At 44.0% G+C, this 22,947-nt stretch overlaps 1 protein-coding gene across 1 annotated transcript in view; it reads right to left on the reverse strand.

The window, feature by feature from the left end:
• The window catches only part of Hydin (HYDIN axonemal central pair apparatus protein), a 343,862-nt gene that overhangs the window by 32,657 nt on the left and 288,258 nt on the right, over positions 1-22,947 (reverse strand). Inside the window, 14 exon segments of the mRNA XM_051201355.1 lie at positions 2,706-2,924; positions 5,027-5,169; positions 6,556-6,843; positions 7,394-7,496; positions 9,665-9,854; positions 9,965-10,116; positions 11,541-11,776; positions 12,846-13,050; positions 15,889-16,006; positions 18,946-19,088; positions 19,090-19,182; positions 19,999-20,167; positions 21,253-21,352; positions 22,430-22,529. Coding sequence (XP_051057312.1) covers positions 2,706-2,924; positions 5,027-5,169; positions 6,556-6,843; positions 7,394-7,496; positions 9,665-9,854; positions 9,965-10,116; positions 11,541-11,776; positions 12,846-13,050; positions 15,889-16,006; positions 18,946-19,088; positions 19,090-19,182; positions 19,999-20,167; positions 21,253-21,352; positions 22,430-22,529 — 2,259 coding nt within the window.

A 22,947-nucleotide genomic window follows, 5' to 3' on the forward strand; every position in this document is an offset into this window, starting at 1 on the left:
AGGCAGCTCCGGGACACATGACTGGCAAACCTCCAATAGCTCAGAATGAAAAAGAATGACTGAATAGCAGGTAATTACTGAGAGGATTGGGACCACTCTGGCATGAATTTGAATCAGATGGACTCTAAAGCAGATAGAGGAACTGGGTGTGGTCATACATGCCTTTAAACCTAGCACTCAGGAGGCAGAGGCAGGTAGATCTTTGTGAGTTTGAGTCCAGCCTGGTCTATTCAGTGAGCTCTGGGCTAGCCAGAGCTATGTAGAAAGACCTTGTCTCAGAAACAAAAACAAGAACAAAAACAAAAGATAGAGAAAAGAGAATCACAGAGGAAAGAACAGGTTTTAATTAAACAGAAAACAAATTGCAAATGGAGAGGGCTAACAGAATAGTTTAGTTGTGAAAAGATTTTAAAACTTTTGATGAGGTAGATTAAGTAAAGTGCAGATAAGAATCACTAGTTAAAGGAAGGTATCACCAGCAATCCTATAGATCTAAAAATATATAGATGAGTTTTTAAAAATATACATAAAATTTGGAGGGAAAATAATTTAATAAAATTCACTCAAGAACAAATTAAAAAAACATAAAAATAATTAATTGAATAATAAACAAATCTTAAAAAAATTGAACAAAAATGTTAAAGAAAACAATGGAAAAACTTCATTACTATTAAATGACTGAATAGTTGCAAGTCTTAGAGAGATCTAGAAAATATAGAAACACCTTGTTAATAGGAAAGACAAGCTAATATCATAAAATTGTCAATTGTTCCCCAAATGACCTAGAACTGCAATTTAACTCCAAATTTTCATTGCAGATTTTCAGAATACTTGGCAAATGGATTCAGAAATTATACATTATAAAAAAGAATCAAGAATGACCAAAACATTTAGGACCAAATAATACAGATCAGGAACTTTACTCTAGTCTTCAAGGTTGATTATGAAACTATAAAAATTAAGCTTATGCAAAACTAGCTCTGGAATGGGCACACTGACAACAGAATGGAATAGAGGACAGAAATGACCTAGGCACATATAAACTAAGCTAGGACAGAGTCCCATCAGATCACTAGGGAGCAGAAGGGCTGACCAAACTTGGCAAGGCAGTTGTCTCAATGAAAGAAACTGGAGCCTTGTTTCACATCAGACAGCATTTCCACATGCATGAAAGGTGTAAGTACCAAAAGCAAACTTCAGACTTAGAAATATGTAGAGAGGTGAATATATTTTGGAGGAGGTGAAGGCTTTAAAAGTAAGATACAAAAGGAATAAATGCAACACAAAAGAAACTGATAACTTTGACTACTTTAAAATTAAGGATATATTCCATACTGGAGAATTGGCTCTTCCAGAGGACCTAGGTTCCATTCACATGGCAGTCCAGCTCCTCACAACTGCCTGTAACTCTAGCTCCATGGGATCTGATGCCCTCTTCAGACCCCAGGGCGCTTGCATTCATATGTACATACCCTGACCCCCACATGCACATACATGAAAATGAAATCAGATCTTAAAAAAACATAAAGTAAAAAAGTTAAGTTACAATTGCTTTGAGAGTATGTGTGGACATATAACACAATGGAAATTTTGAAGATAAAATAACTTAAAGGATGAGCATCGTAACCAAAAAGTAGGCAAAAGGCGCGCGCGCACACACACACACACACACACACCCCAACCATTTAAGAGGTAGTCTGCATGGTCAATAATTATATGAAGAGCTATCCAACCTCATTAGTGGTTAGGAAAACATAAAGTTCATAACCAGATAAATTCCCAATTGTCCAAATGATAAGAGACAAAACGCCTTGCCTAACAGTCACAAGGCTGTGGGTTCACCTCCAGTATATCACAAACAAGCAAACCTCCCAAATGTCCAACAAAGTGAAATGTTGGAAAGGAGGCTCACAAAGCTCCTTTGCTGTAAGAGTAGAAATCGGCATAGTGAGTTTGGAAAGCACCTGGGTGGGCATCAGCTTGGAAAGATTGAGCATTCACATGCCTCCTGACTCAGTGACTCCACTTTAAACATGGATGCCAAAGTGTACAGACATGCTACCCATAAGAGGAAACCTGACCTAATTTTCAGAGAAAGAGCTAGAAGACTGGAATGGATACAACACTAAAGTGGATATGCTACAGCCCCAAGTAACTTTGATTACATAAAATAACTCTTAAAAAACAGAGTTAAAAACCCCAGCTACACTTCAGTCCCTTCAGAGCACTCAGGTCAACAAACTACCCAACAAGGCTTGGACAGTGATTGCCTCAAGGACAGGGACAAAGTGGGGGGATGGCCATGGTATTCAGGACCTCGTTCCCTTATTAGGCATGGGCTAACTCATTGTACAATTCAAAGAAAGATGTCGAGGGATAAGTGCAAGGGGCATGTGTGGACCAAAGATGAAATCCCGCCATGAACTGAGTGTTCTAACTACACCTCATGGAAACCGGAAACAATGACTGGCAATGGCATTTTTTTGAAGAAAAAGCTGAGAGGACTGAAGCTAAACCATCAACTAAGACAGTGTGTCCAGTGAGTAAGGGCGCTGGGATTGGAAATTCAGTTTGCCATTTTTGAAACTAAAGTCAGATGCAAACCTTTTCTATTGTCCACAATGGGACACTGAAATTTAGAGCAGTAGGCATCTGAGCATGGTGGGCTGGGCTAGATGTGTGCTTCATGTCCCCCGAATACTCACTTTTCGTTTTGTAGTCAAGTTCCCAGGTGTGCTTCGGGGAGCATCCACCCACTTGACTGTGCGCATGCGGTCATCCCAGTCAGGGACCTGGTCTGCAGGGAGCTGAAATACGATCTTGGACAGCAAGCACTTGACAGTCATTTTCTTCAGGCTGATGGGCACCTCCGACTTCAAGGTCACCACCACATCCTTGGAACAGCCAGGGTGAAGATGGCCTACCTAGGGAAAAGCCTGGTATTGGTATGTTGGGGGACTTAGTCTTTGGGGGACATTTCTTTGATGCCTGGTGGTGATTTGAAATATATCATTCAGGCCTATACAGATAGATTGACTTAAGTACACACAAGATTCTTTAAAATGTCATCACAAAGTGATGGATGCCATGGATCCCAGCACTTGGAAGGGTGAGTCAGGTTTGCCATGAGGCCAGCTTGCACTGTGTAATGTTTCAAGCAAGTCTGGGTTACAGAGTGAGATATCCCCTCAAAACAAACAAGCACACAAACATCATAACAATAATATTAATAGTCACCAATCTGTTACTTGCCTCATGCACTGTTCTAAGTTCTTGATACTCACTATGATTCATACAAATTGGTGGATCAATACAGTATATTAGTTTTTAGAAAGTTATCTAATGACCCTTGGCCTCCCCAAGATCTCTCCAGGGTCCCTGGAGACAAAATAATACCGAGATGCTACCTGATTCTTTTACTCTCCTTTTCTTATGAGTGTGCAATGGAACTTACTTAAAGTTAAAGATGATGGTGCATAGTCAGATTGGAGTGGAAAGAGTAGATGGCAGAACCCATGCAACTCTTAGTAAGTTAGATATTAAAGAAATATATAAAGACATAAAATGACTGAGTGTGGTGATGTAAATTATAACACAAACATTCAGGAGCCTGAGATAGGGGAGGAAGAAGGTCAAGGGTAGCCCAGGTTACACAGAAGACCTGTCTTAATGAGAATGATGGAGGATTCTACCCTTATCACATATAGTTTTGAAAATATAGTTTTTAAAATAAAATGTGGTACTTGAATTAAAATGTAGTTGATTTATTGCACTTTAAAACAAATATGTTTAAAAATATTCTTAATTTTGGGGGCTGGGGAGATGGCTCAGTGGTTAAGAGCACTGGTTGTTTTTCTAGAAGAGAATCCAGGTTTGTTCTAAACACGTGCACGGCAGCTTACAACCGTCTGTAACTCCACTTCCAGGGGTCTGATGTGCTTTTCTGATCGCTGTGGGTACCAGGCATACATGTGGTGCACAGACATACATGCAGGCAAAATGCCCATATACATACAAATAATAAAAAAAAGAAATCTTGAAAACATTCTTAGTTTTACTTTCTAAAAGGTTAAATATCAATAATTATTATTCACATGGACAAAAGTTCTTTGAGGGTTCTTAATACTGTTTAAGAGTATGGAGGAGTCCTGGGATGAAAAGGCTTTAAACTGCTCAAATGCTCTGGTTTGTAGAATAAAATGATTTGTGATTATCGTAGACAAGACATACGTACATATACCACCAACATGCACACCATGCACATGACAGTCCTCAAACAGGGAAGACATTCTCCTGCCTCTGAACAGTGAAGGCTTATGAAAGCTTTGAATTGCTCAAGAGACAGACATGTGTGCCTATGTGCACATATAGGTGTGCACAATGTGAGTGAATTTCTGGGAGCCTAGCTCTGTCTTTGACAACTTAGATTATCCTGTGACATCCATTATGCTCTCTCAGTTTCCTTATAGGTCAAACATTGATAATGAAGATTAAATGGATTTGGCAAGGCTTTGGAACAGGATATGGCATATAGTGTGTAGTTAGTTTTCTGCAGCTACTCCTCAGGGGTAGATTTAGACCAAGATGGTGTTGGAATGTATCAAGAGCCTAGGCTGGCCTGGAACTCACTATGTAGCTCAGGCTGGTCTTGAACCTGTGGGAGTGTTTCTGCCTGAGCACCTGTTAGGACTGCAGGTATGCAGCATCATTATTGGCTTGTTGAGTCACTTCCGAAGGCCATGCTCTGAAGAACACATGCACAGAGGGACACACAGGTCTACACTCTGGAATGGGAAGCTAGGGTCTGTAGTCATTCATCCAGGCCCTCAGAGAATGCCTCCAGTTCTTCCCCACTGCAGGATTTGTTAATCTCCTCTGAGCAGGCCCTGAGCAGTGCCTGTAAGCACTGGGTCTGAGTATGGCATGGCTACTGGGCACTTTCTTAATTCAAGATGCATGTATCCAAGTCCATGTATCCACAGGGATGGCTTAGGCCTGAGGGAGTCTGGAACTGTGAGTGGCTTACCTGTGGGGAGAAAGACAGTGTAGCCAAAAGGGGCCACTCGAACCGAATCACATTCACTTGGCTGTGATTGGTGATGGTGAAGCTCACATTGTAGTTGTTTCCAATGTGGCAGTACCCAAACTGGATGTGATCCAACAGGGCAGCTGGGGGTCAAAGCAGATGGCTGGTGAGTCCTCCCTGACCTCTTTTAAGAGCCTGCATTCACAATTTACTTTTTTCTCCTGGAATGGTTATATATGAAAAACCTTGGATCCCTGGATAGAGAAATCTGCCTCCCAGAGATCCACCCACCCACCCACCCACCCACCCACCCATCCATTCATCTATCCATCCATCCTCCATAAGTTCTACCTATCTACCTTGATTCTTCTATTTATTCAAGAGAAAATAAAGGATATAATGTCATTTGTTTGGTGAAAAAATATAACAAAATGTTATAATGCCAGTTAAAATAGAATTTTCTCAGTTAAATTTGAATTAGTGATAATGAGTAATTCTTCATGATAAACATGTCCTATGCAATGCTTTGGGGAAGTACATATACTAAGTTATTGATTATTTGGAACTTAATTTTCTTTGGAATACCTGTGTTCAGGTTTGCTAAACCTGAAAATCCCATAATAGGTATCGAATCAGATCTCTAAACTTGGATGACTGCTAGGTCTTGTTTGACCCCTGACTAGAGTGATGCTGTTGCATAGCTTCAAACAGGTGTGAAACACATTATGGAAAGAGTGTTGATTTCAGACCTCGTTTATACATTTCAGGGCTATAATTAAGCTCCTGCAGATATTTTGAAGATGAGTTGAAAATTCACTTTAAAGCAATCAGTCATGCTGTTAGAGAGTTTAACAAATGCCCTTTGCTAATAATTGTAATGTGAAATGTTTCCTTCGCAGTCTGGTCCCTAAGTGGAAGGGTCAGTAGTTTAGAGGCCTTGGAGAGGCATTTCTTAAGCTTTAACACACACATGATCAGTCAGGGGTTGGGTTGGAATGTGGATTATGATCCTGAAGGGCAGGGCAGGGCAGGTCTGAAATTCCCATTTCTGACAAGATCCTGGGAGATGTGAAGCTGCAGGCTGCTGGCCTGCTAATTGAGCAGCCCGGCCATGAAGATGAGGGCACAAACCCATCCCATCTCTAATGAGACAAGCCCACCATTTCAGTTAGAAAACACACATTTTGGATGAAATTCCCAATGCCAACACAAGCCAGATACAAAACAGATCCAGGGAAACTGCACGGATGCATGCATTTGCTAAAGAGGAATACCAGCATCAAATTGTAAGCCTAATAAAGGCAACTACTTCCTTATTAAACTGCAAGTCTAAGGATCAGTGTCATGCCTGGTACTTGCACTTGGTGCTGAACACATGAATAAGTGAACGATAAAAGAGTGATGGAGCCCAGCATGGTAGAGCTCATACCGATAAAGAGACTCGGTCCCAAAGTCTCAGGAGGCTATGCCTGTTTTTTAAACTTCACTGTCACTTATAATGACTGGACTCAACAGTACGCTTCTCCCACCTGCCACCAAGTCCTCCATGGCACTTTCCTCAGCGATCTCTATGACCTCAGACATATCTGAGCCCTCCTGGCTGGTGAAACCCATGAGCCCATGGATGTTGTCCAAGGTGATGTCATCCTCATAGCTTTCTCCCACCAGGTGGATCAGGGTCTCCTCATATTGGTTGTTGATCACTGACAAGTGGATGGAGCCCGTCATTCTCCCAATCTTCTTGGAGTGGAAAAAGACATCAAATTCGGCTGTGTCTCCAGGAGAAACAACCAGGGAGGCTGTGTGGGCTTTTTTGACTGTAAACCGAAGGCAGAGGTTGCAATTCAGAATCAGTTTAGTCGGGAGGCAGAGGCAGGTGAATCTCTGTGAGTTTGAGGCCAGCCTGATCTACAGAGTGAGTTCCAGGGTAGCTTCCAAAGCCACAGAGAAACCCTGTCTGAAAAAACAAAAACCAAACCAAACCAAAACCAAAAACAAAAGCCCAAAATAGAATGAGTTTAGTCGGGAGGCAGAGGCAGGCAAATCTCTGTGAGTTCAAGGCCAGCCTGATCTACAGAACTAGTTCCAGGATAGGCTCCAAAAAAACAATACAGAGAAACCCTGCCTCAAAAAACAAAAAACAAACAAAACACAAACCAAAAACCCAACACAGAAGCAGTTTAGAAGGATACATCTCCAGGAAGACCATGACTCAAAGGAAAGCAGCCCCTTTGGGGGAATGAGCTTAGGCCACTGGGCTACTGGTGACGTGTGACCAAGCACCAGCTGTGGCTGGGTCCTGAGAGGTCCCTGGCAAACAGGCTTCTGAGATCCATCACCCCACCGAGGCACCTGCCCTCCACTCACCCTTTTCGTTTGGTTTGTTTTCCTCTATGATGTAGATGTAGGAGGTGGTGGGTCTCCCTTTCAGAGAGAAGACTCCTCGTTGGTCCCGCAGGTCCACATGCAGCTGGCAGGACGAAAGTCAGGTTGAGTAGTTGAGCTTAAAGGCTGCTCATGAATTGTGAGCCTGGGTTCTGATACTGTGCTCAATTTTAGAGCAAGAACCTCCAAAGTCATCATATGTAGTATTCACTTTTTGTTTTTTTCTCTTTTTCTCTCTTTGCATGAATGTGTGTGAATGATGTGTGTATGTGTGTTGGGGGTGGTGCACAGGTGTGCACAGGTATGCATGTGTATGGAGGCCTGAAGTTGACAGTGTGCCTTCCCCAGTTGTTCTCTATATAAAACCAGGGTTTCTTGCTGAACCTGGAACTCACTGAGTCAGGCTAGTCTAGCTAGTCAGTTTGCCCTGGGGGTCTTTAGTCTCTGCCTCTTGAGTGTTGGGATTGTAGGTGACTGCCACTCCCTGTCTTCGTCATCTGTGGGTTCTGGGGATCTGTTCCTTATACGTGTGTGTTAAAAGCTTTACTTGTGGAACCACATCCCTAGCTCTATGATTCATGGTTTTGAGAGTCTTAAGATATATGCAATAAACATTAGACCTGGATGGGAAGAAAGGGTATTTAGTCAGGCCATCCCTTAGAGTCTGAGTAGGAACTGGAGGTTCAGAGATCATAGACGACCTTCCAGACTACACAGAGTCAAACTGGGTTGCCAATGTTTCTGTTACACAGAAAGGCAGCTAATGAGTATATTCCAAACCAATGAGATGGAAATGAATACCCATAATTCTATGAAGTATTGCATAAATGTGATTCCTAGAGCTAGTGTCTCTTAGGTACTATACATTTGCTAGAGTTATGGTAAACATCCTAGCAAGGTGAGAGGGAAAACCAAGGTGGACGTCTGAATAACTTCTGGAAAACAAATGGTTTCTGCTCCATTGAAAATCAGGCAGGCGTAAAGCCAGATATCTGATTTTAAGTGTGAGAAATTTAACTTTTTAGAAGGTAGCATTGCTGACTATAAAAGATAAAGTGGCCCAAAGAAGGAAGAAACAGCCACTTCACTCAGACAAGAGATTACATATTTAGAAATAACTCAAATAAGAAACTACATGGAGGGGTACTGAGATGGCCCAGTGGGTAAAAGATGCTTGCTGTTAAGCCTAACAACGTAAGTTCAATCTTAGGGGCCTACAGGGTTGAATGGGGAGAACTGACTCCTGTGGCCGTCCTCTGGCCTCCATATTCTCATATATGCACATACACACAAAATAAACAAATGTAAAAAAGAGAAACTATATGGAGGGATTTACATTCTAGAGATATTGAGATAAGTCTAATGAGTCGACAGGAATCTTAAATATTGCCCCGGTAGACAGTTACGCCGAAACCATGAATTCTCCTTAGATAACCCATAGGCTTTCATTTTGATTCCAATGAGAGTAAAAGTTCTTTGGATGTATTTTATTATATGTATGTGAGTGTTTGGCCTGCATGTATGTCTGGAGACCATGTGTGTGCTTGGTGCCTGTGGAGGTCAGAAGAGGGTGTTGGATCCCCTGGAACTGGAGTTACAGATAGTTGTGAGACATCATGTGGGTGCTGGAAACCAAACCCAGGTCTTCTGTAATAGCAACTAGTGCTGTTAACCATTGGGCCATCTCTGCAGATCTTTCCAATGAGATTGATTTTAAAGAAACATTACCAAAATGATTCTTAAGCTCACATATGAGTGGAATATACAAAAATTCTTAAGGAAAAACAAAACAAAAAAACCAAGTAGTAGGTGGCAGGACCTCCCTGAACTAGACTGTAGAACAGCATTTTTTTCAACCTGTGGGTCGTGGCCCCTTTGGGGGTCAAATAACCCTTTCACAGGGGTCACCTAAGACCACCAGAAAACATAGTATTTATTTACATTATGATTCATAACAGTAACAAAATTACAGTTATGAAGTAGCAGTGAGAATAATTTTATGGTGGGGGGGGGTCACCACAACACGAGGAACTGTATTAAAGGGTGGCAGCATTAGGAAGGTTGAGGACCACTGCTGCAGAGCATTTATAGTCACCATAATGAAAACCATGTGGCGTAGTGCCATCATGAAGTTCTTCCTCACCATGGGCCTAGAACCAACAGAACCAAGGGCTGTGTGTGACCCGAAGCTTCAGAAACTGTGAGGCAATATAAAGCAACATGGTCTAGCTCACGTGTCACCCCATGTGTTACCTGAGCAGGAATGGTGCCATTGTTCTTAAGGATGAGAGGCAGTTTCTCTGAATGACCAAGCAGAAGCCTCTTAAACAGGAGCAAGGGGTTTCCATGTTGGGTGTATAGAGTTGGTCGAATGACAGTCACTCGAGGGAGGGTCCCCTCACCAACAATATCGAACACAAGACCTCGGCTCCTGGCCAGGTTGCTGCAGGGGACAGGAAGAGCAAGGTGGCTGAAACCAACCTGGCAGGAACACAATTTCCTACACAGTGTGTGGGCTGCCATTCTGTCACAGGAGAGGGGGCTAGATGGTACCTGGGCAAGCCGTCCAAAGTAGCCTCAAAGATGCACTGGTAGGTCTGCATGGCTTGTGGTGTGAACAACACCGTGGCAAAGGCATGTGAGCGACTCCCAATACACATCTTGTTGGGCTCCACATCAAAGATGTCAGTGATGCGGGCGGCTGCCTGCCAAGGGGAGCAGCACCAGATGGGGTTAGCCACTTTGCTGATCTCTCTGCCCTGCTGTGAGCTCTCCCTTCTCCAGAATTGTGCAAGACAAGATCAATTACCTCCAGAGTGGCCCAGAGTCTGGGGACTTGGCCCTAAGGGACATCTGGCTGCATGTGGCTAGAACATGAACAGTCAGCCAGGTGTTTTCACTACCACCCTACGTTGCCCCTAAGCAACCAAATTAATATAATTAACGTGGAGTTGGGCTGGAAGCTGGCTGAAGGTGCTGGCATTCTGATGCGTTTTGATCTGCGTCTGAGGTCTCTGCCTCACTGCTGTGATCCCTGTGCCATTCGAGCTAAGCCAAACGAGTTTCTGTCCCTTGGAACTTCAAATGCCATGACTAGAATACTCTCCTTTAGCATTCGACCTGTTACTATCCAGTGAGTGGTTTCGGACTGGACAAGACTCCCAGCATGGCTTTGGAAGGACTTTTTCACTCTCATGAGCACTGGGCAGAAGACAATGCAGGCTACCCCACTTGATCTTTAGACAAAAGGCTGTAAGGTTTCTTCATGCCTTTTCCAAGGGAGTCCCTTCTAGTCTCAAACTGGAGCGGAGAAGATATTCCCAAGTCCACTGTCATAACTTCTCTTTAGAAGCCAGGGTTCCCCACTTTTTGTATTTTGAGTGCAGAATGAGGAGCAGGCATTCCTCAGAGCTCTACAATATGATTAGAGAACAATGCCTAGATGTCATCAGCGCCAAAGGTACTGATGAGGGACCAGATGGCCTCCCAACTCTCTCAGATGACAGTCTTCCAGAATGCACACAACTTTAGGCCGAGGCCAACCTTGGGGACCTCCTCCACCCACATCAGCCACGATCAATGTAAGGTCTGGGGCATGAGAACCACACAGGCCAGGAATGCACATTGTTCTGATAAAGCTGAGTAGTGTTTGAGGCATATGGTGGAAACCTGGGGTAATAGCGACCCACTCACTCAGTCCTTCATTGTGCTGTCTTTGAATTTTTTCTTCTGCCTGCCATGAGGAAAATGGCTTTAGTGCAATCTGACCCGGGGTGGGGAGGGGGCAATTTTAAGCTTAGCAGATCTCTGAAGTAGGCACTCATTGTTTAATATGAATAGAGCTTGACTTTAATCCTAGCTGTTTATTTCCAGGATATAGAATGCAGGAAGAATTGAGCTAACTGAAAATAGGGTAATAACCAAGCCCAAAAGAGAAGCACTAAGAATCAAAGCAATAGACAATGCCAGCCACACGGGAGGGCCTCAATACACATTCTCTATTCCACCTTACACCTGTAGTCTGACACCTTCCAAATCTCCAGACCAGAAGAATGGGAGATTTGAGGGTAACCTGCCTCAAGTTGGTGGCCATCTTTGGTTTCTCCCAGGCTTACTGGGAGCCTCCTACCTTGTTGGAGATAGGCTTGACGACAATGTTGATATCACAGGCGATTTTTCCCACATTGCTGATCTTGAACCGAGCCTTGGCCTGGTAACCCACCAGCACATTGCAGAAGATGAACTTATTTTCATCTTCCACGTACAGCCCTCCACTCTGTATGGTCTGGAGGATGTGGTACAGGTTGGGGCTGGTACAGATCTGGTGTTCCTCAAATATCAAGACGCTGTTGTCAGTTACAAAGGCTAGGGAATGGAGGGAAGAACATGAAACCTGCTGCTGCCGGATCCTGGCTTTCTGTCATGCTAATTCGAGTTAAAAACTTTAAATATTCTGTTTAGCCTCTCTCCTCTCTCTCTCCTCTCTCTCTCTCTCTCTCTCTCTCTCTCTCTCTCTCTCTCTCTCTCTCTCTCTCTCTCTCTCTGTGTGTGTGTGAATGCAAGTGAATGTACATTCTTTGTGGAGTTCATAGGACAACGTACAGGAGTCTATACTTTTCCACTGTGTGGATTCTGTGGGATTGTACTCAGGCTGTTAAGCTTGGTAGCAAGCAGCACCCTTACCTTCTGAACCATCTTGCTAGTCCAGGATATTTGGATTTTGATAAAGGAGAATCACAGGCTAGGGATACAATTTAATGACAGAGTATTTGTCTAGCATGCAGAAGGCCTTGGGTTCTGTCCCTTGCATTGCAAATACAAACTGATAATAAAAAGCAAGAGTCACAGAGGACAGATAGGGCAATCCACACACTGGGATGGAAATGATGGGACAAAGACTATTTGCTTCCTCTTTTATACCTTCTGATTGACATGCCTCAGCCTTTTCCTTCCATCGGAATGGTAAAAACCAAGGTCTGGGGTGGACTTTGGAGGAGGGAGCTGCCTTATTTTGGTTTGAGGCTCTAGGAAGCCATAGCCAAAGCTTTAACTGAGCTCTTTCTGGGTTAAACGGTCAGCATGCTCAATTATTGAGCATTTGCTCCATGAATATGCTGTCCACAAGAAATGTCTGGAGGCCTGCTCCTCAGTCCTGGCCCACATCCCATGCCAACTCATTCCTCAGAGAGCACCACTCATCTAGGAATCCAGGAGCAGGCCCAGAAAGCCTAAGGGTTCAGAGAAGCAGATTCTCTTGTATACCTGATAAGGCTTCAATGATAAATATGGCTGAAGACCTCAGGAGAGGTTCTAAGTTTTCAGAAGAAGCAGGCCAGCCTTGTCTGCTGGACATCTTTAGAGGGATTTTCCTGAAGGAGGGGATGCTGGCAAGTGCCAGTCTTTTAGGAGTTTTGTCCAGTGACAGTTGCAGTACCTGGCAGACATGCTTCAGCAAGGAGAGTGTAAGGAATACCAGCAGGATTTTCTCTAGGGTCTCGATCAGAGATATCGATGGCCAGAAACTCCTCACACCTTCCCACAGGGTCAGCCACACACTCCACGGTGATGACTTGCTGTCCTCCAGGAGGGATGGAGCCAAACCCTGGGTATACAGTGAACATGCCGTGGGAGAATCGGGCCTGTAGGGCAGAGGCGGGGAGGGAGGGCAGAAGGAGGCAGAGTGGGTATTAGAGTTTGAAGCTTTCCAAAAGAGCAGAGACAATGGAATGGGCAGACAGTGGGGCCTCTCTGCCTGGAGGGGCAGAGGCCCTGGGTGGTCTTGGTGTGCTTCCTTCTCTACACTCTTCTGATCAGTCAGACAGAACCGAGGACTCAAGGAAACAGATGGTGTCTATGTTACACAGTACTTATCCAGATTGGGGCGGGGGAGAAGTCAAAGCAGAATGGAGTAGTGGTTGAGATGATGAGTTTCGAATAAGATACTGTGGGACTGAATGAGAACGGCCCCCACAGGCTCACACATTTCAATGAATGCTTGGTTCCCCAGTTGGTAGAACAGTTTTGGAAGGATTAGGAGTTGTAGCCTTGTTGGAGGAGCTGTGTCACCGGGAGTGGGCTTTATGGCTTCAAAAGCCCACACCAGGCCTGGCCTCACTCCTTGCTTTTGGCCTGTGGATCAGGATGTGAGCTCTCAGCTCCTGCTCCAGTGCCAGGCCTGCCTGTCTGCCACCATGATGATCGTGGGCTGACCCTCTGAAACTATAAGCAATGCCCCAATTAAATGTTTTCTTTTATAAGCTGCCCTGGTCATGATGTCTCTTCATAGCAACAGAACAGCAACTAAGAGAGACAATCTGGGGTTTGAACTCAATCCCCAATATATATTGTTTGACCTTGGAAAATGACATCTTTGAGTCTCAGTTTGTGTATCTATAAATGTCCTTTGCACAGGGGATCCCTGGAGGGTTAAATGAGAGAATACCTATGATCACATACTATAGCATAGATTCAGAATCAGTGCTAAAAAGAATGCCATTATAAGAGAAGCCCTCACACTTCCCTTCAGACCCCAGGTCTCCTCCTCCCACTTGTAGTTCTCAAGATAACTAGCATATACTTGGAATACAAGGTCCCACGAGAGAGGAAGATTGTCTTGGGTAGCCCAGTCTCTGTTCTCACATTTCCAGATGTTCTATAGTGCTTTAGCTCAGAGACCCAAGTTTCTGCAGGAGTCTAAAACCCAGAGTAGAAAGAGTTTGGGGCCTGCAATGTGAGATAGCCATGCACATGCAAGACTCCACTGCCCTGAGCAGCTTCTTGGGTCCTAGAGGATTAGAACCTAGATATGTTAGCTGATACTTCATTACTATGTGAGTGATGCTTGACATGACTTGGGCTGTGAGTGTCCTGTCTCACTGGACCCATACTCTGGCAGCTGGATCTAATGCTAGATCTGGGAACCTCAGCAGGAGCTGGTGAAGGATATCCCTGCCAGGTATGATGCTGGTGTATGATGTTGGGAGGTGCTCGTTACCCTACCTTCGGGCTGACAACCAATGCACAGCATCCCCCATCACAGGGAATGATCTGTGAACAGTGTACTGCACAAACACCATGCACTCCTGGTTCTTAGGCTTGTCCCTACTCTTGTTCAGCTTCACAAAGCTGTCCAAGAGCAGGTGGTCTGACTTCTAATGTCTTGTTCAATGCCATGCCCCTGCTGTGCATCTTTGGAATCTAGCATAGGATTTGGGTCCTGGTGTGGGACAACTTTCACCCAAATTCTGCCATCCTTTCCCTTGGAGATCTACTTTTCTTACTTAACCCCACTCTTACCCCCTCCAAATCTCTTTTGATGTATTCTGTCGTACTACTGCATTAGGGCGTGATTTAGTCTGATAAAGCACTTTTGGGTTCTTCAGGATACTGTCCCTAAATTCTTAGAGGATAGGCTGGCACCTTCAGTGAGCATATGACATACAGGTACCTGGAGGATGAGCCCCAAGCATGGTGAAGTGTGACTTCATAGCTCTGCATGGAAGCTTCTTGGGACTTAACTCGGTTCCTATCTACTGAAAATCTGCCACGAGCTAGGAGCTGTACTGAGCCCTGGAGATTCCCAGATAGGCCCTATGGACAGAAGAGGACTTCTCTCCAGATGTCTGTTTCCTCTAAATAAACGAGTCTTGATTTAAAAATGCGTGAAGAATTTAAGATGGTAGGGATTTGGTGAAGGTTTTGAAGCAGGAGAGATTTGGTGAAGGTTTTGAAGCAGGAGAGATTTGGTGAAGGTTTTGAAGCAGGAGAGATTACTCAAATGAAAAGCTGTCACACCTCAGCTCACTAAGTGAGGGTTTCAGGCTGGAGGGATGGATGCCTTGGGGGTTAGGATCATGAGCTACCCCTGCAGAGTTTGGTTCTCAGAATTCATTGTGAGCCATGCTGGGTGGCTCACAACTGCCTTGTGGTGCTCTGAATGAAAATGAACCCCATAGACACATAGGGAGTGGCATTATTGGAGGTGTGACCTTGTTGGAGTGGGTGTGGCCTTGTTGAAGGAAGTGTGCCATTGGGGGTGGGATTTGAGGTTTCAGAAGCTCACACCAGGCCCAGTGGCTCACTGTCTCTTCCTGCTACCAGTGTAGAACCTGTAGGTCCACATGTAGAACTCTCAGCTGCCTCTCTAGCACCATGTCTGTCTGTGTGGCACCATGCTTCTGGCCATGATGATAAACATCTGAGCGATAAGCCAGCCCCGATTAAATGTTTTCTTTTATAAGAGTTGCTATGGACATGGTGTCTCATCACAGCAATAAAACCCTAACTAAGACATGCCTGTGACTGTAATTCTAAGGATCTGACACTCTCTTCTGGCTTTATCAGCACCTGCATGCCTGTGCACAAGTCCACACACATACACAAAATTGGGAACAAACAAACACCAAACTGTTATATTAGGGAAGTGTGTGCTGGGAGGTGTCTTGGCTGTGTTTCTGTGAGAGATGAGGGACACTCACCTGGTTTGCCATGTTCATGTCTTTCTGGACCGTGTCTGAGAACTTGGCTGTTTTAGTAGCTCCAGGCTTGAAGAAGCTCTCACTTTCCCGGGTTCTTGTGTGCCTTGAGTGGGTGGTTCTGATCAGAGAAGCAAGGGTACAGTCTCAGGTTTTGGTGGGGATATGAGATACTACCTGTCTGCTTAAGTCCTTTCTTTTTGGCTCTGGGAGTGGGAGAGGGCTTTCCTTTGCCCAGGAAGGTTATCAGAGCAACATTGTAACCTTATACTCACTGACTGAATTCACTGAGCAACAAGGAAGGGATATGAGTAATTACACAAATCATAAGGATTTTGAAAATTAGTTCAAAGTCCATGTGTTAAGGTTTGGTTCCCAGGATGACACTACTGGGAGGTCCTTAGTTCACTGACACTCCCTCGATGGGGATTGTAGGACCCTAGCCCCTTCTCTGCCCTCTCTCTTTTGCTTCCTGGTCTGAGAGGAATAGTCTTTCTCTGCTGCATGCACTAGCCATGAAGAAGAACTGCCTTGCTTCAGACCCAGCTGATCATGGTCTGCATTTCCTGAATTAGGAATGCGAACAATCATTTTCTCTTTGTAAATTTATTATTTGAGTTCTTTTGTTACAGTGATGGAAATCTGGCTAATGAAAGAAACAACAACAAAGCACACAACAATAAGCAAGTGAACAAATAACAGGCCTGGTGCAGGCCTGCTATTTCCAGCTACTTGGGGAAGCTGAAGCAGGAGGTTTGCAAACTGGAAACTTGCCTAGACTACAAGCAAGCTCTAGGTCAACCTGGACAACTTAATAAGACCCTGTCTAAAAAAACCGAAAAAAAAATCCCCCAAAACCAAAAACCAAAAGGTGGGCGTTGACCAAGCTCAGTGACACAGTGCTTGCCCAGTACACTCCTGTGCTCATTCCTCAGTACCGTGATCAGGAAACGAGGTTTTAAGTGCTTGAGTTCCCTGGGAAGCACTATTTTGGAAATTAGTTATATACATAAAATCTTTTATGTGATATGATTTTATGCATGAAATGATGAATATTGTCTCCAGTTTTTACGTCCATAGCCATAATGTGTATAAAGGCTAGTATAAGTAATAGCTATGTGCAGGTTTTGGTAACTTGACTTCATTTAAAATCAATTGTTAGTTTGTCCAGAGACTACTGTCCTTCCCGGAGAGTGAGATCAACAACTAACTTATCCATGGAGCCCTCATCTAATGCCTGTTGGAAACAGGAGCAAACACCCATACATAAACACTGAATCGAACTAGAACCCAGATGCAGATGGAGAGGACAAGACCAGGCGGCAGAAACACATAGAGACAGCTTACCTGAACAAGGAGGAGCTAACGGGCCCCCAGACTGATAGCTGGGAAGCCAGCTTGGGACTGACTCAGGCCCCCCTGAATATGGGTCTCAGCCAGAAGCACTGAGCAGTCTAAGGAACCTCAGACACTGGAGCCAGGATGTATCCCTGGTGCACAAAAGGACTTTGCGAACACATCCCCCATGGAGGGATAACTGCCTTAATCTAGAGACAGGAGAGAAGCCCTAGTCCCTACTTCACATGACCTGTCAGATCTACATGACCCCCAACTGGATGGCATTCCCCTACATATGGAATTGGGGTGGGGGGATGGGAGGGGAGGGTGGTTAGGGTGCATGTGAGAGGGCAGAGAGTGTAAAAGGGAGGGAAGGAGGGAGGGAGAGAAGGAGGGAGGGAAGGAGAGGGAACTGGGATCGACATGTAAAATAATAAATTAAATTAAAAAAATGCTTTGACTCCAAAATTTAAGTTGAAGGACAAGTTACTGGGGAAAAGGATTTCTATTTTTGTTTCCACAGAAAATGAAAAGATGTGGATTCCTTCCAGACCAATGTGGTTTGATCAAGCCAGACCACCTGAAACAGAGTACCAGGTGATCCTACATTCAAAACAACTGGACAAAGCAGCCTTACAGACTATAGCCAGGATTTCTGAATCTTCTTCGACTCCCCCATGACAGTGCCCCTTACCAGCAGGAAGTAGTTCGGAAAGAACGACGCCTAAATTCCCAAATATTGTCTATAAATGTTTGTTTTCATTTAAATGGACTTGGTTATATAAAATAAAAAAAGAAAAAGAAAGAAAACACCAGAATGTTAAAAAAAAAATCAAGGTAGACACAGTCTGGGAACTGGTCAAAGCCACCTTTAAAATTTGCTTCCAAGGAAAACGGCAAAGCATTTGGAGCCAGAAGAGCTGTAGTTTTTGGTCTCCTGATGAGAGACACACATTGAAGGAGAGAGTGTTGCCACTGGAACTACTGAGAGGGGCAGCTGTGAAGACCAGGAGTGGCGGTTGCTGGGTGAAGGCACCATCTGCTTTCCCTTGCCTGCATTTCCAGGGTACCCTTTGCCACCCCCATAGCATGGCATAAGACTTCTTTATTTTGATTTAATTGTCTTCTGTCTGTAATAATCCCTCAGTACCCTGCAGGATGACGGAGAGGGCAATGGCTTACCAGTCTTTTAGCCCTCCAGAAACACCAGGACAGCACATAAAATCCAATATCTTTCCATGGAAGCCTTTTCTCTTCCCTTTCTCTCACTTACTCCCTCCTTTTTCACCATCCATCCATCCATCCATCCATCCATACTTCCTTCCATCCATCCATCCTTCCTTCCATGAGAAAGAATCTCAAGTAGCCCAGGCTGGCCTAGAAGTTGCTAGGAAGCCAAGGTGCCTTAGCACCACACATCCTTCTACCTCCACTTTCTGAGTGCTGGGATACAGGTATGCACCATCACACCCATTCAGACAACTTTATATTTGCTCAGCTAAAACTTACCCTTTGTTTGCTGACAGCTACAAAATGCATGCAATCTGATCAGAAAATGTGGTTCAGAACCAACCCCTACTGGTGATTTCCCACATAATCTTTCATGAGACAGCTCTAAACTGAATGTCTTCATTCATGCAAGGGGATGGGTGAATCTAGTTAGGTAAAGTATGTCACAGCTCTTTGTAGAATATAAAGCATCAAGCCAATAACTTGTCTTACGCCTTCTTTTGATGGATCGGACTCTCCCCTGTCAGCCTGTAGAGGGCATATTTGAAGTCAGTTATGCCTTGGTTTTCTATGGTGAAGGTGGTGGTTTTCCTGGTACCGCAGATCAAAGCCCCAAAGTTGATGATAGAGGAGGGGGCTGATGGTGAATTTGGAGTACACTGCATTCACAGAAAACTTAATTGGGATGCTGGCAATGATTTCACCTTCTGGGAGACTGGGTTCAATAATCTAGAGAAGGAAGGAGGTTAGGGAAGATATTAGCCAGGTTTACAGCAATAGAATTCCCATTAGTGCCTGCTTTCATGGCTGATACCCTCCCTGAGGTGTGTCTGACCTTTGGCCCATAGCCCACATGCAGCCAAGGAGAGTTATACATTTTCCCTAACATAAAATTATAAGCTTATTTAGAACATGAAGTTTTTTTTTTTTTAAAAAAAAAACCTTTTAAATGCATTCTTTGAGAACGTCCTACATACCTACAACTCATTTCCACCACATACGTCTCCCACTTCTCCCTCCCCCTCCTCCCAGACCTCCACTCCCGCATCTACTCCCCAACTCCATGTCCTCTGTTTTAAATAACACCTTGATTCAGTGCTATCTAAGTACACATGGGTGTGGGGCTGTCCACTGGAGCATGGTCAACCTACCAGAAGTCAAGCCCGAAAGAAAACTGACTTCCCCTCCCCTAGCAGCCATCAGCTGAGAATAGATCCTCAGTTACGGATGGGGGTTTGTGTGGCCATATATATATATATATATATATATATATATATATATATATATATATATATATTAACAAACTTTAATATATTATATCTATAACTATATATATATATATATATATAACTTTAATATATTATATATACATTTTCTGGTGACTTTTCAAACCTCCATCCTGACCTACCTGTACCTGTTAGCTGGGCCTGAACTCTGGTGTGTTTTCTCTGGCTGCCACCTAGGCTACACTCCCTTCACCCTTATTTTCATCAGGATGCTTACGGTCCTGACAATGAGTCATCCCGTTCCTCTGAGCTCTCTCACCTGGCAGCGAAGAATAGGCTGGTATTCAATCTTCACTTCCTTTTTTGCTCGAAAGTATACCTGGACAGTTGTGGGTTTATCTGATGCGGTCAGTGAACCCCTTTTGGGTTGCACTGAGATCATGGAATTTAAATTTGTTGACAAAATCCCAAAGGAGTCCACAGCAAAGCTGGAAGACAATAGTAAAGAATCAGCTTACACCATTATCCAGGGAACCCGTGATGCCAGAGAGGACATTTTGATTTGTTGAGGGCCTGCCTGTCTCTAACCCCATGTAGCTACCATACCAAGCAAAATTCACCATGCTTTCGTGTATATGTATGTGCATGCTTGGTATGTTCTCATATATATATATGTATATAGATGTGGAGGGCAAACAGATGACTTTGAACTTCCGGTCCTTCTAGCTCTACTTGCTGAGGTATGTGCTACTACTGTTTACATGGTGCTGGAGACCAAACTCAAGGCCATGTGCATGCTAGACAAGCACTTTACCAACTGAGCCATACTCCTAGCCCCTGCTTTCTATTTGCTTGTTTTTTTTGTATATGTACATGTATGTTTGTGGTACATGCACATGTATGAATGTGTGCATGCAGATACACATGTATGTGTGTGCATGCTGTGTGTGTGGCAGAGGCTAAAGGTCAATGTTAGGTGTGTTCCTTGAGTGCTCTCCACCTTATGAGACAGGGTCCCTTAGTGAAGCCATCACTCACTAAGTTAGCTAGACTGGGTGGCCACAGAGTTCTAGAGAATTTCCTCCTAAGCTAGGGCTACAGATGCTTGGAGTTTTAATGTGGGTGTTGGGGATCTAAACGCAGGTCCTCACAACACAGCGGGTACTTTACTCACTGATCTAGCTTCTGCTCCCTTCTTTCCTTCCTTCCTTCCTTCCTTCCTTCCTTCCTTCCTTTATGTAAAAGATTTATTTATTTTTATGTGCATTTATGTATGTATGTATGTATGTATGTATGTATGTATGTATGTATGTATGTATTTATTTATTTTGCCTGTAGGTATGTCTCTTCAAAGGTACCAGATCCCCTGGAACTGGAGTAACAGATCTTTGTGAGCTGCCGTGTTGGCATTAGGAATTGAACCTGGGTCCTCTGGAAGAGCAGTTGGTGCTCTCAACCACAGAGCCATTTGTCCAGCCCCATTTCTGGTTTCTTTATAAAAGAATTCCCAGACATACTCTTGTTGTCATGAGCGGATGTGGAGGCTTGCCCAAGCCCCTTGGATTTAGGTTACCTGAACACGATCTCGTATTTCCCACGGTTCTTCAGTTGAAGGGGCTGCTTGACCTCCTCCATGACCCTCAAAGTCCCAAAGTCCAGACCTCCTTCAGCTCCTGCAGAGGCCAGGGCATGGGGTAAGGTGAGTGGGCAAGGGAGCTGGAGCAGGGGATTCCCTATCAGGGTTACACGGTAAATCATTTCATGGTGAGGATTTTAGAGAACTTCTTTCCGAAAACTCTGTGGCTGGAAATACCTTTTGTGACATTAAGCCTCGGCAGATAAACAAAGCCTCTTACTGCATCCACACATCTCTCTTGAGATTCTATCCCAAGAGGTCATTGGCCTTTCATGACTATTGTTGGCTAAACTATCTAGGAACTTTATTTATCTACAGTTGTTATTATTTTTAATTATATATGTGTCTGTGTGTGGATATATGCAAGTGAGTGCATAGGCCAGAGGTGTGGGTTCTTTCTGGAGCTGGAATGACAAGTGATTGTAAACTGGCTGGCAGGGGCACTGGGAATCAAACTTGGATCCTCTGAAAAAGCAGTGTTGTTGTTGTTGTTGTTGTTGTTGTTGTTGTTATTATTATTGATGATGGCAGGGTTTCTCTTTGTAGCCCTGACAGACCTGAAACTTACTTTGGAGACCAGGCTGGCCTCAAATGCAGAGATCTGCCTGCCTAGCTTCAAGAGTGCTAGAATTAAAGATGTGTACCATAATGGCCAGTGTGGTGTGTGTTCTTAACTTTATTTCATGTGTGACTATGCACCATATACAGGTGGACCCCTCAGAGTCCAGAAAAGGGCATTGGACCCCCTGTGACTGGAGTTACAGACGGTAAAGGTCTCTATGTTAAGACAGTGGCACCTGACTAACATGTAGCTCTAATAATCTTGCTGAGGAAGAGACCTGTCAAGGAGAGGAGGTGTCATGGAGGATCAGATGCTCAGGGGAGACACAAAACTCAGGCATTAGGGCAACGTTCAGACAGAATGCTTCAGGACATCCATCCTCATCCCTGACATTTGTGAATACACAGCAAAGAGGACCTAGGATTATGGCACTATTCCAAAATTGTTCCCTCCCCCATCAACCCCACCAACATACTAACAACACACTAAGGTGGCCTCTCTATACAAACAGAGACAACATATAAACAACCCCCTTTCAAGGGCTCAACACACCTTTGGGGAAGGTGATATCCAAAGCAATGTCATAGGATTCTGCAAACACCAAGATATTTTCAATCTGAACAACACCAACAAGATTGTCTGCATCTAAAACCTGCCAGGGAAAAAGAAATTTTTCAGTGAAAGCCAAGACCCAAGTGTCTGGATCCTGGAATATGTAACATGTAGTGGGAACTGGGCAGCAGAGATGATAGAGAAATATTTCTGAGAACTTAAAAGTCAAAGTTTTCTAATCTTACATTTTATGCTCATGCTCATTTAATAAACTGGAACTATGCTATCTGTGACACAATCTGTAGAAAAGTGGCTAGATTTTTCTTGTAAAATACATATATGCTATTCTGTCTAGTTGACTGGTGACCTTGCACACAAACCAGGAGGTGATGAAAGGTCCATTAGTCAGGGCAAGAGCTTCTGGGATGATCCAACACTCTGACATCTAGGTGGAGACCTCTCTCATCTTGCTGAAGACTCCAGTTGAAAAACAAAGCCACCAGTTTGCATTCCATGTG

The sequence above is a fragment of the Phodopus roborovskii genome, unplaced genomic scaffold, assembly GCF_943737965.1.
Source record: "Phodopus roborovskii unplaced genomic scaffold, PHOROB, whole genome shotgun sequence".
NCBI lineage: Eukaryota > Metazoa > Chordata > Mammalia > Rodentia > Cricetidae > Phodopus > Phodopus roborovskii.